Here is a 13,959-nt window from a genome sequence, read left to right as displayed (position 1 = left end):
GCCATGGGCTTCAGCCCCCCACAAAGGTGTCTCCCCAGTTTTAGGGGTCCACTGAATCCCAATTCCATTTAACCACAAATTAACAGTCAGATTGGCTTTCATATAATAATAACAAACATACAAATACCCCCCAAAAAATTTGAGTGGAGAGGAATAATCACCTTGTACCACCTCAATTTCTAGGGAAAGGATTAGGTTCACAGTTTATCTCAGTTCCTAAACAGCATGCTCAAACCAAGTTCCAAGTTAAAAATAACTCTTGGTCTTGAGTCCCAGGCATTCTGGTTTTTCAGGGCTGGCTGTAACATCTAGTCTGGAATCCTGCCTCCAAAGTCATCATGGCTTGAATCAGAGTTTGGTGGGAATTCTCTACCACCTGTACCTAAAACTAAAAGGGAACAAAATCCCTAACTTGATTCTTGAGGCCAGAAGGCATAAAAGGGAGAAGGAGGAGGAGGTAGTCTTTCCTCTTACTCAGTTTGGCTCATGAAATCCATGCCAGGGGTGGACAGGACCTTCATCCTTTCTGGATGCAGCTAGAAAGAGAGACTATCACAGGATGGTAGTTCTTCAAGATGCATCCTTTTGTGGTGATATACCCAATCAAGAGTCTGTTTCCACTCATGTGGTTGAGGTCACATATAATGTCTTCTCCCAGAAGCTGATTCCTTAGTCTCTGATGTTATGTTTAAAAATTAAGGTAAACTGACTGTGGTCTAAGCATGATCAATTTACTAGTTAGGCTAGCAGTAACCAATAAATTGGGTCAGTGGCCTCTCTCAATTACCAAACAGCCCAAGATAGGGCTTACCAGACTTCATCTAGTTTTGGAGAGTAGATGGGGAAGAAAATGCATGTAGTTACAGAGTAGACAACATCATGAGGGTAGGGATAACATGATTGGTTGGAAATTGGGTATGAGGGGCTAGCAACCCCCTCTTTCCCTCCTGTGACAAAAAATGTTCATTGTTTTGAGCCCACCTGCAGGTGGACATAGGGTTAGAGATAGTGGACTAGATTTATTTGGACAACAAACCAGACATCCTTGAAGGATAGACTGGTGGCGTAGAGATACTGGACCAGATTGACTCCTTAATATCCACCTGCATCCCTCAAGGACAAAAGATTTCCTTGAGGCAAGAATAGAGCAGTGATTAGGAGAACTGAACTTCTAAACTTAGCTCATTGGCAAAGAGATAAAGAAATGCAGCTTGAGCAATAATACAGAATAGGATCAATTACAGAATAGGATCGATTACAGAAAAGGGTCAATTTCTTCATTTATGGGGGTCCCCCATGTTAAGTGATCCAGGCATGCACAAAGGAAAGCCCTGTTGCACTTGTATCATGCCCACCATCTAGTGTCTTCACTCTTATTCACATACTACTGAAAAAAGCTGAAAAAAATATCAGACTGTGCTGAGTGGGCCTACTACACCTTAATGCTACATAATCTCATCTGGACCCTCACTGCAGCAAAGCAATCCTTGTATATTTCCTGATTCATTATCCTACTCACCACAGCATCTATATGAAGCCTTTTTATCGCTAAGTCTCCCATGATACTCCTTCATGCCCTTAGTTGAGGACTTTGCTTCATGCTTTATAAAACAAAATTGAAGCCATTCTCCAAGAACTCCATCTCATCCCCTCCTCATCTCACATAATTTAAATGTCTTCCTCCTTTATTGCCTTCATCACCCTTGTCTCATATGAAGAGGTATTAGCCCTTCTCTTTGCCAAGGTAAACCCCTCTACGTTCCATTCCATCAGATACTTCTTCATCAGATTTTATCATTCCCACTTTCTCATTAATCTTCAATCTCTTGCTATCAACTGACTTCTCTGCTGCATATGAACATGCCTATATCTCCTATGTCATTAAAAACCATCACTTGATGGAGTCACCATACTATTATGTATTATTATATCTTCTATATCTCTCCTCCCATACATGGCTAGAGTCCTTGAAAAGCCATCTATAATTAGTATTCCTGTTTCCTCTCTTCTTTCATGTTATTTCACTTCTATTGATGAAATTGAGATTGATGAAACTGAAATAGAAATTGATTTCATCTCTGTGATATTCCATGCCTTTTCACTGACTCTCTCCCATGCCTAAAGTATCCTCCCTCCTCACCACCAAATCTTGGCTTCCTTCAAAAGTCAGTTCAAATCCCATCTTCTGCAGGAGAACTTTGGTATCCCTTGCCTCTTTTCTCAGCTCCCAGTGTTAGTGTGTTTCCTATGAGATTACTTCCTATTCAAACTGTATGTAACTTCTATGTATGTTGTTTCCATTTTTTATTCCTCTTTAGAATGTGATCTCTTTGAGGGCAAGGATTATATTTTTGCTTTTCTTACTTGGAGCTTAGCACAGGGCCTGGCAGATAGCAAGCATTTAAAAACTCTTATTGGCTAACTGACTAGAAAACTCTATTGGTAGTAAACTCAAATACAGTTGAACAGGGTTAAATAACTATCACAGGCAACCTTGTTATTCCATTATTTTTAATAGTCCATGTAAAATACCACAGCATTGACTTAGCTGTGGCAATACAACATTATTATCAAAATGACTAAATTGAATACTTCAACCATATAGGCTTTATAACTATAGTTGGAAATTTAAGCTAATTAGTCACTTTGAATCATGGATTCTCAGTCCATGATGGCCCTTGAAACCTCATGGTTCTGTTCCACTAAAATGGTGGCATTTTATGTTGAAAAAATGGCCATTACAAGTACTTTTCTTTTGTTTCACACATTTCAGAAGTAATGTAATTACCCTTGAAGCTATAATCTTGACTCTTCCTAAACTCATCCTAAAAAAACAAATATGACTCAGTTTGTTAAATGTTTGAATTGGTTTTACACCTAACTTGTTTTTGCACAGTAAAATCTTATTAATTTGGACTTTTCAAATTTGTAAGTTGGATAAATAGGAATAAGATTAGATTAAAATTTAAGTTAATCTTAGATGAAAGAAATTAAAGAAACCAAGATTTTAGAAGACATCCTTAATTTATATGAGAACAAATTCTTTTCAAGCTCTCTTAAACATGTTCAATTACATGAGAAGTCAGAAAATAATTATTTACTATGTTTCTGCCTAGAATTTTCCAAGTTCTTGTATAGGCCCCTTTCTTTAAGGAGCTTATAGTATAAGTTGCTTATAGCACTCATATGAGATAAGGAGCAATTACAAGAAGAGATAAACTCCAATGCTAGTTTTGTAGTTTAGGCAATAATTCTTTAGCAATTCATAATAAAGAAAGACTAGTGCAATTTTGGGCTATCAGGGAAAGCTTCATAAAGGAAATAGATATAGACCCCACCTTTAAAGAAGTAGGATGTGGATTTGTAACAGGGAAGGTAAAGGAAATAGATGAACAAAGACATTTTTGACTGTGAAGAGGGAGGTGCAGGTTGACTGGATTGAATCGTTTGCACAGTATCGTGACTGATCCAAATAGTTTTCAATAAAAAACTGAAGAAAAAGGAATTGCTGTTTTCTGAGAAAATAGAGAGGATGTAAAGGACCCTCTCTCATCAGTATAATTCTCAAAAAAAAAAAAAAAAGATTACCCCCCTCAAGGAAAACTACCAAAAATCAACAAAATAATTTTAAAATTAGATCAAAGAAATGGAACAAACCAAAGAAAAACTCCAATACCATAAAAATATTATGGATTAAAAGAAGCAAAAAATTAAATTGCCAGAAAATGTACCAAAAACAAATTATCAATAGCATCCATCACAAAATTAGAGAGAGGAGCAGTGCACCAGAAAACAGTTCATTATTGAGAGCTCTTTGGAGAATTTTAACAATAGCCAGGTCACCCAGTGAAGTAGTATTCCATAATTTAGTGGGATTGTATAGAAATAATTCTTTTGGTAGTGATGCAAGCGTTTTAGAAAACAATGCCGAATTATATAGTAAGTTCAACAAAATTATTCATTCCCTTTGATCTAGTAATTTCAGCTTTAGGATTATATCCCAAGCATGTTATTGACATAAAAAAGACTCATATGTGCAATAATATTAAATTCAGTTTTATTTGTATGGTAAAACATTGAAGACAACACATTTGTACAATGATTGAAAAATGGCAAAACAAACTGTAATGAAAGTAATGGAACATTAATGCAGTATTAGAAATGACAACTGTGTAGAATACTAAGAAATATTGAAAGATATATAAAATAAGAGAGTGAAGAAAATATAACTAGGAATAATATGCAAACTCACTATAATCATATAAAATGATAGCAATGAAATTCAGAAATATGAAAGTAAAAGAAAGCTACATTTTTGTTATGTTAATATTATGATTAACAGTTTAAAAATTATAATTTATGTAAAAATAAATTTGTTTATTTTTGTATTTTAATTTATTAGTAAATGATCATCTGTCCAATGAGAATATATAAGAGGTAAAACGGATTTTTGACATTATTTTGTAATTCTCTTATGTGATGATTCTTATTGTGTTTTACTTAACAGAAAGCTAACTGAATCTCTAGCTCAAGAAGCTGCTCAGTATTTTCAAACCTTTCTAGATATTATGACCACCAGCATTACAAAGGAAAATACAGCCTTATGGTACATGAGAAAGAACCAGTTTACTTTGGATTTAGCCTCCAAACAATCAGTTGAGTTACTATATAAATTTTTAAAAAAAAACTCTCACAGTCCTAACATCTGTTTTTTAGTTATATTATTCAAATAACTGTGTCTTTGAATTTTCTTTTACTTACGTATTACTGTCGCATTGTGCAACCATTCAGTCATTTTAAGAAGACAATTTAAGATGCCTTTGAGAGATTATTTCTAACTTTTCTCAGACCCGTAAGAAAATGCTAAATCTGAACAAATTTAAATTATACTACGAAGAAATGTTGAACTTGGAATTCAGAAATAATTTCAAAATGATGAAAAATTATAATAATATTACATTTAACATACTAAAACTTTGTTATACCATCTTCTCCATGCATTTCTATCATGTGTTCTTTTGAGAAAATGTGGCTAGAAGCCCAACGAGAATGAAATTGAGAATATAATTTTACTTCTAATTGTTATATGAAAAGTCATCTTACATCTTGACCTAGTGTAGTATTAAGAAATATTTGCAGTTTACTCTGTAACTTATGATATATGAGATATGTTATAGTTTGTATGCAGATTAAGACTTCTTCTTCCAGACCATTGAAAATTGAGGCAGTTATTTAGATAATTCAGACCAGATGGCAACCATGGAGGTGAAAAACTATAGGAAAAAAATAGAGAAAAAGAGATAAAAGGATTCATGAGGTTTTTTAACCATTAAAAGCATATATTATGTATCTCAGTACATTCTGACTCTTACCATATGCGTCTCCTTGGTAAAATCACAAAATACCTGGGGCTCAATTTTCTCATCTATAAAATGAGGAAGTTGGAATAGATGGCCTCTCCAAGGTCCCTTTCAACTTGAAATCTATGATCCTCTGATTCTGTCCTGAGTTGTATATAAACATTTAAACTGACTCTTATTAGCTTATAATCTGAAACCAATAGCCATGATTAAGGTAGACTATTAAAGACATAAAAATAAATTGATATGTTATATAAGTGAAATGTAACATAACATATAGTCTAACTGTTAGGTATACTTAACAATATATTAAGCATGTAATTATTCTAGTCACTGTACTAATCTCTGAGGAATACAAAGAATGAGTGAAGATAGTCCCTTTAAGGTGCTTATATTTTAATAGGAGAAATAGTATGTATATACATAGATATATGCAAAATATATGTACTGTAAATACAAGGTAACTTCAGATAGGAAGGTCCTACCATCTGAGAGGTTGAGGAAAGAATTGTTCAGATCATTGAATTTTTGAAGAAAGCCCAAGAGTGTAAGAAACATTAGATGAGGAGGAAGAGCATTCCAGGCAAAGGGGGAGGCCAGTTCAAAGGCCTGAAGAGATGGAGCCCTATGTGTGAGGAATAGTAAGTAGGCCATTGTAGCTAGACCATAGAGTGCATGGATGGGGAGTAATGTCTAAGAAGAATGGAAAAATAGTATGGTTTTGAAGAGCTTTAAAAACTAAACAGAGAAGATTCTCTTTAATCCTAGAAGTAGCCACTTGAGTTTATTGAGTGGGGAAGTGGCATGATTAGACTTGTGCTAAACCATTTTGTCAGCTGTGTGGAGAACTGATTAGAAAGGAAAGAAAAATAAGAGACCAATTGGTGTAGTCTAAGTGAAAGGCAAAGAAGACCTGAATTAAAGTAGTAGCTGTGTGAGTAGAAGATAGGGAAGGTATATGAAGGACACTGTGGACGTAGGAAGAAGCTGGCAACTGTTTGGATGTGGTGACTGAAAGTGCGGGCTAAAGGATGACATGGAGGTTGGGAATCTTAAGTGACTAGAAAAATGTTGGTGCATTCAACATTAATAAGAAAGTTCAGGAGACAGGTAAATTTGGGATGAAAATAATAGCTTTGCACATGTTGAGATAGCCATAAGACATTTAATTTGAAAAGGCCAATAGGCAGTTAGTGATATGGAAACCAGGAGAGAAAGTGGGCTAGATATTTAGATGTGTATAAAAATTATAACTAGACTAATGGAAAATGCTAAGGTCACCAGGTTAGAGTATTTAGAAAGAAAAAGAAAAGAGGTTCCAGGTTAAATCACTGGGGGAATATTATACCCAACTAGTGGGTATAACATGGATGAAGATTAGCAAAGAAGGCTGAGAAGGCGTGGTGAGATAGGAGAATCAAGAGAGAGCAATGTCAGGGGCAACTAGGTGGAGCAGTAGAGCACCGACCTTGGAGTCAGGAAAACCTGACTTCAAATCGGACCTCAGACACTTGACACTAGCTGTGTGATCCTAGGCAAGTCACTTTACCCTGATTGCCTCACCGAGAGAGAGAGAAAGAGAGAAAGAGAGAGAGAGAGAGAGAGAGAGAGAGAGAGAGAGAGAGAGAGAGAGAGAGAGAGAGAGAGAGAGAGACAGTGCAATGTTCCAAAAACCTAGAGAGGAGAGAGTATACAGTAGATTGTCAATAGTGTCAAATGCTGCAGGCAAGTTGAGAAAGATAAGGACTAAAAAAAAGTGCAGTAGACTTAGCTGTTAAGGGATCATTGTAACTCAAGAAAGAACACTTTCAGTTGAATGATGAGGTCAGAAGTTGGATTATGGAGAGTTTAGATACACTAGGACATCTTTTTCCAAAAAGTTCATCTTAGAGGTAAAAAATAGAGGAAAAGAGATAATAGGATTGATGAGTTTTTTTAAGCTGGGGCAGACTTCAGCATGTTTGTATGCAACAAGAAAGGAACCATTAGATAGAGACTGAAGATTATCAGGAAAAGAGGATGATTCTGGGGGCAATCCCTATGGGAAGACAGGAGGGGATGGGATCAAGGTAATATGGAAGAAGATTGGCTTTAGCAAGAAAACCAACCTCTTCAAGAGACTGGAATGAGACAAGAGAATGTGTTCGATGATGTCAGGCAGATCTGAGTTGAAAAGGAGAAAAAAATGACAAGGTCTACAGCAAAAAGCTTTAATTTTTTTCAGTGAAGATTGAAATCCTTAGTTGAGATGTATGCCCTGGGAGGCTTGAGGAAAGAGGTGAAGGTTTAGAATAGCTAGTATAGTTAATGGAATAGAGAATCAAGTAGAAGGGTTGTCTTCCTATAGTGACAACCAATTGAGAGTAAATAACAAATTCACAGTCAACTCATCATGATTTTGTAACTTTTCATCTTCATTCATTGTCATGTGGATAGGAGTAAAAAAGGCAGGTAATGGGAGTAAATCCTGGGCTGAGATTTGGAAAGGTGTGATCTGTGATAGGACAAAAGAGCAAAATTTTCACGAGTGGAGGGTAGCGTAGAATTGAACTGATTCACCAAGGAGTTGAGATGAGGAAGGATAATGGCCTGGTACTGAGCGATAGAAGTCACAGTGAGGACAAAGAAGAAGTTTAGCAGTATTGAGGCATAGGGAGTAATGGAAAAATAAAAGATTATGAGAGGGTAAAGGAATTTTGGATTTTGTGAGCATGAAAGTGGAACATTTGTGGGTGATGGCAAGGTGACCATTCTTATGTGTAGCTGAGGTGAAATACTGGAAGAGGTCATGGGAACTGAGTAGTTTGAAGAGCATGGAAGTTAGAGTTTTTGAGGGAATATCAACATATATGTTGAACATTCCTTAGCAAGAGGATAGGAGCTGAGGTGAAGAGGGAAACCATGAAACATTCAATCAGTCAGTAAACATGTATTAAGTATGTACCATGTTCCAGGTCCTGTACTGAGTATTGGGAACACAAAGAAAGGCCAAAGAGATTTCCTGCTCTCAGGGAGCTCATGATCTAATGGATGAGAGAACATGCAAACAACCATGTACAATTGGAGATAATCAACAGAGTGAAGGCATTAGAATGAAGGGGGAATCAGCTTTCTGAATGGGTTATGAATTTCAATAGAATGAACCTCAGAAAAGTTTGCTGAATGATGGTAGTAGAACAAGAATCTGAAAATGGCAATGAGGAGCAAAGAACATTGATTTCACCACCAGGACCCCATGGATTGGGGAGATGAAAGTGGAAAGAGTGATGCAAGATTCCATGTCACATAGGGGAAACCAAATTTCAATGAGTTTCAGAAGATGTAAGAAGAAGAGATGAAAAAAATCTAAGGTTTGAGGAAGTTTGTTAATTAAAGAGTGATGTAAAGTGAAAGGGAGAGGCAGATCTGGAGTGAGAAGTGGAAGGAATCGGTTAAAGTGTTTGGAAATACAGGAGTCAATAGCATCAGCTGAAGAGTGAAATATGTTCATCTTAGTATCACTACAGTAAGAATTAATTCAGGCCGAATGCGATGTACTTCTTGAAAAGAGATTCATGTGAATTGCATGTCAAAAAGTAATCACATCCTACCTTCAAAATGATCAAGAAAGCTTTATGGTGTGGGGTTTTTAGATGCTTCTTAAATAATGAGATAGGGACAGTTTGATGAATTACAGGTTCAGTTTAATATACATGTCTCTTTTTTTTCTGAGGCATTTTCTAAATTGAAATCAAGTGTAGACTCTTTTTCACAGGATGAACGTACAGGCATTAGAGATGGAGCCAATGCACAAGAAAATTCCTGGCTAGAAAAGAAAAACCTTGAGGTATGTATGTATGTGTGTGTATTTTCACACATATAGAGGCAACTAGTTGATGCAGTGGATAGAGTTCCTGACCTGGAATCAGAAAGACCTGAGTTTAAATATGGTCTCTGACACTTACTAACTGTGTGACTCTGGGCAAGTCATTTAACCCCTATTTGCCTCAGTTTCCTTAAATGTGAACACATAATTATCATGTATAACTGTCCACTAGTGGCTCTTAACCTTTAATGCCCTCTACAGTCTTCCTCCTCTTCCCTACCCATGTGCTCCAGGTCATTAATCTTTTCAATACTCTTGGGCCTACCTCAGTTACTCACAGTGAGGTCAGACCTCAAATCTTACCATCACCCATTACACTGGCATTACTATCAACTCAAATTCTGAAAATTTCCTCTGTAATCATAAGGTTGTGTCTTTTCATCTTTTTCTTTTCCTTTCTACCTCCTAAACCTATTCTTAATCCTTACTGTGAGCTCTAGTTCCTTCATCCCTCTCCTAAACCATCACCTCATTTTTTCCCCTTCATAGTCTTATCTCTGCAGTTGACCAGTTCAGCTGTGCACTCTTCAATACCTTACATACCTTGTTCCCTTGCCTTATCATTATTCCCGTCCTGCCAGTCCTCAAGCCAAGGTTCCACCCACCATCTGCTATCATGTTGCTGAATGCTGCTGGAGGAAAACCTGTAACTGTGCTAACTACATCCAATATAAATTTGTGTTGTCAGCATAATCTCGGCAATAAACTCGCTGTTCCATGGCAATCTTTTTTATTCATCCCTGATTATCATGCTTCCCACAGCAATTGTTCCAAACCTCCTCTCTCTCTTCAAGCCCTTTATATTACCTCTAACCCCACTTATTCATAGTATTTATCGCACCGTATTGAAAAAAAAAAAGCCATCCACCACGAACTCTCTCTTCTACCATGTTTTTCACTTTCAAAACTCCTCTACACCTTCACCTATTCTTTCCTTATTTGCTCCAGGCATAAGTGGTCCCATCTTGTCAGGGCCAACCTTTCCCCCAATACCCTTGATCCCAACCTCTCCTGTTTCCCCATTGATGCTTATTATAAAGATACTTTCTTGACTATAAAAAAAGAATTCATTTGGTACACCAAGATGTCATTCTAAAAACTCTTTTCCAGTAAGGTATTTTTCATGCATACTTCAAAATTATATGAGTCCTTGTATAGGAGATATGCAGAGATTCAGTGCAAAGTCCAAGTTAAGGATGGATTCTGTCTTCCAGAAACTTCTTTTTGCAGGTTAACATAGACCTAGAACATGATAGTGACTTCTTGAAAAGGTCCAAAACCATTTTTAAAAAATTGACCCTAACTGCCCGCTCTGAAGTGAATGAAGAATTCTTGTCAGGACTTCTATGTGGTTAACAAGATAACTTAGAGAGCTTGTCTATGGACATAGCAAACGATGCATGAATCCAGCTCAGGATTAAGAAGGAAAGGACTGGTCTGATTTACCATTGGGAAATTTAAAAATTATGTAAACTGATGTGAAACTTTCTCCTATCTTTTAAAAAAAGTTTTAATGTGGCAGCAAAACATAGACCATTATATTCTCTAAAGAATTTAAAGGGCAATAGTGAGCTACACAGTTGGTGTGAGAAGGCTTCAACATATTACAATAAGGAATCATGGCAAGGTTCTGTAGTCAGTCTCCTCTCTGATCTATCTTCCATATAACTGCAAAGATGATTTTCTTAAAGCACAGATCTGACCATGTCATTTATCTGCTTAATTAACTACTCTGACTTCCTATTTCTAAAAATCTTCTAACTTAAGCAATTTACCTGCTCATTTGTTCATTTTAATTTAACTAGACATTATGTAATTTCATAGGATCATACATTTAAAGCCACAGGGGAGGTGGAGATCATCTGGAGTCTCACACTGTAGTTTTCTTAAGATGAGGCTGAGAGAGGTTTAGTTGACTTGCCCAAATCGCATAGGTAATGAGCAGCAGAGTCAAAGTCTGTGAGTTCACATTCAGGGATCTCTGCGTGGGAACACTGACTCCCAATTTTCATTTTTACATTTTTCTCTATACAATAACTTGACCATGTGCTTACATCAAAGCTGTGTTTTCACTTTCTTTCACCACTAATGGAAGAGTACAGACTAGTGAGAGAGAAGTTGTGATGAGTCCTTTTCACCTTCAGTTTATAGTCTCATTCATTTTTGTGCACTCCTTTCTGTAGAGTTATGCTTTTAAAAAATATACTTTGTATTTATTTTGGGAGCCTTTCTTGCTTTCTTTCTAAGTGTTGTATTTGTTACATTTCAGGCTATTAGAAAAGAGGTTAAAGAATTTGGTCAACAAAAGAGAGAACTACAGCAAGGAATCAGAGCACTGGCTAAAACTGTAAGTGTGGTGACTCATATTCCAGTACTGTGCCTGTAGAGTCACATGGTCTCTCCTGCTGAATTTTGGATATGATAGGCATGTAGAGTTTATGATTTGTCTTCCTACTCTGCCTGCAAGCTAACTTTTCTACTGTGTTCTAGTAAATTAGTTACTACACATGCTCAGCCTAGAACCTGATACACTTGGTAGTAAATATCAATGATGAAGGGAGAACAGAGGAAAATAAAAAATGGTTATGTCTATTATTTAAAGGAATTTTTTGAAATAAATGTTACATTCTTTGGTTTTCTTCAGTGTTTCTGAAATAGCATAAGCTCTTAAAGACAAAAGATAATAATGGAATGTGCTCTGAAATGAGAAGCAGTTGTAGTCACCAACCTAGCAATAGCCTTGTGACACAGCCCAGTAAAACTCCAAGGTTATGGTGAATAGCAACACTGTGTACCGACTCAAGAAAAGAACTCTAAAGCTGAAATTGTATACTTGCCACCAACATTTTCTGTGTTTTAATTCAGATTCAGGAAATGCTAGAGGAAAATGATTTGGCAGCTGAGATTGCACAACTAGACCATAAAGAATTTACTCTGGATGTTGAAGAAATGAAAAAACTTAAGGCTGAAAATGAAAAAGAGGTAGCAAAGGTATAAGAAAATTTACTTGAAACATTGTTCTGTAATTATAGACATGAACAAGAAAGGAGGAGTTTTCTAATATAATAAAAAAAGTGTAAATGGGATCTAAAAATAATAAACAGTTTCATTCATTCTCTCAACTCCCCCACCATCTTCTCAACAGCTGCCTTGCCACATGAACCCTCTGCCCCTTCCAGTTCTGGAATCTTAATCAGTTCAGTACTGTTAGTGCTTCTGGAAAAGGTTGTGTTCATCTGTTCCCCTATGGCTCTACTCACCATCCCGTTAAGTGCTTAACAAATGCTTGTTGACTGACTAACTTTCCAAACAATGGTACCTCTCCTTGGCCATCACTCCTTATAGCTTTATCTTCCTTTATGAGATTGTAAATTCCTAAAGACCGTGACTGTCTTTACTTTTTTTCCCATAGCCCCAGGGCATAGTACAGTGATTGGCATCTATTAGTATTTAAGTTTTTTTTCATTCAAATATTTAGTAAGAACCTCTCATGGCCATAATACTGTGCAAAGTAAAAAGGGAATCATAAATAAGAATAAAATCTATTGTCTTTTGGAAGGTATCAGCCCCACATCCTGGGTTGTAACAGGACAGGTGAGGTGTTCGTGATTTCATCTTTCAAAAAGTTGGATAAACCAACAGGGGGAGATACCATTCTAGAGAAAATTTTTTCTAACCGGGAAAAACTACTTTCTGGTGTGGAAAGGATAGAAACTTTGGGACCATTCCATCTTGGAATCACATATTGATTGAGAAGGAGAAGGAAGCAGGGCAAAGTCTGAGATGTACATAGATTTTTGGAGGGCAGATTTCAAAGTGTTCACAGAAAAGTTAGGCAGAATTCCATGGACTCCACAAAGTCAGCCTGTCAGGGATGAGAAACTTAAGAATGAAATTCTGAAGACACAATGGGAAATAACTCCAGTGAGGAAGAAAAGCTAGAGTTGTCCAAAAAGACTTATCTGAATGTACCAAGAAAGGCCCATCCAACTTTTAAGAGTATGTACTGAACATCAATAATAGGCACTCTACTGCAAGAAAGATGTCAGGAGATCTTAAACTATGAGTGATCAGAGGTTAGCAAGGAAATCTTAAAGGCAACCAGAAAGGACCTCTTTCTCTTTTTGATCCCAACAGGATCAAAAAGGGGATAAGACCATTCTCTCCTAAAACTAGGCAAAACTAGTAGAGGCTGCAAAGAGGTGAATTTAGTTTTGGTGTCAGGAAAAATTTCCCCACATTTAGAGCCTGGTCTGTCACAGGTGGTAAATGAGCTAAACAGAACAGGGCTAATCTCTCTATCACATTGTAGCCTTTCAATTACCTGTAGGCAGTGGTCATGCCCCAACTTCTCTTCTACCTGCTAAACACCTCCAATTCTTTCAGTCTGTCATGTAACATGAACTCAATACCCTATCCATTTTGTCCTTGTCTGAATGTTTTCCTTTGTATCCATGTCTTTTCTAAACTGTGGCACCCAGAAGTGAACATGATATTTCAGATGTGTCCTACACAGCAGAGAGGACAGAGAGACTATGATCTATTTGCTTCTCTTAATGCAGCGCCAAATTGAATTAGTTTCTGTGGTTGCCATATCACATTGTTGAATTTTATTGAGTTCTCAGTATACCTAAAACCCCAGATACATATATATGCTTCCTCCCTCTTGCGTTGTTAACCCATTACATTTCATTTTGGAGCAGGTAGGAGGCACAGTGGATGGAATGCCAGGCC

The 13,959-nt window shown here is 36.7% G+C and overlaps 1 protein-coding gene across 2 annotated transcripts in view; it reads left to right on the top strand.

Moving 5' to 3' along the window:
• LOC140512407 (cilia- and flagella-associated protein 43-like) overlaps window positions 1-13,959 on the top strand; it is a 165,021-nt gene that overhangs the window by 88,354 nt on the left and 62,708 nt on the right. For both annotated transcript variants that reach the window (XM_072621529.1, XM_072621531.1), the window contains 4 exons: window positions 4,508-4,655; window positions 9,115-9,186; window positions 11,495-11,572; window positions 12,091-12,216. In XM_072621529.1, the coding sequence (XP_072477630.1) occupies window positions 4,508-4,655; window positions 9,115-9,186; window positions 11,495-11,572; window positions 12,091-12,216 (424 nt within the window). The remainder of the gene's footprint in view (window positions 1-4,507; window positions 4,656-9,114; window positions 9,187-11,494; window positions 11,573-12,090; window positions 12,217-13,959) is intronic.

The sequence above is a fragment of the Notamacropus eugenii genome, chromosome 1 (assembly GCF_028372415.1).
Source record: "Notamacropus eugenii isolate mMacEug1 chromosome 1, mMacEug1.pri_v2, whole genome shotgun sequence".
Classification (NCBI taxonomy): Eukaryota; Metazoa; Chordata; class Mammalia; order Diprotodontia; family Macropodidae; genus Notamacropus; species Notamacropus eugenii.
Note: the sequence above shows the minus strand (reverse complement) of the source record. Positions and strands in the feature narration are given on the sequence as shown.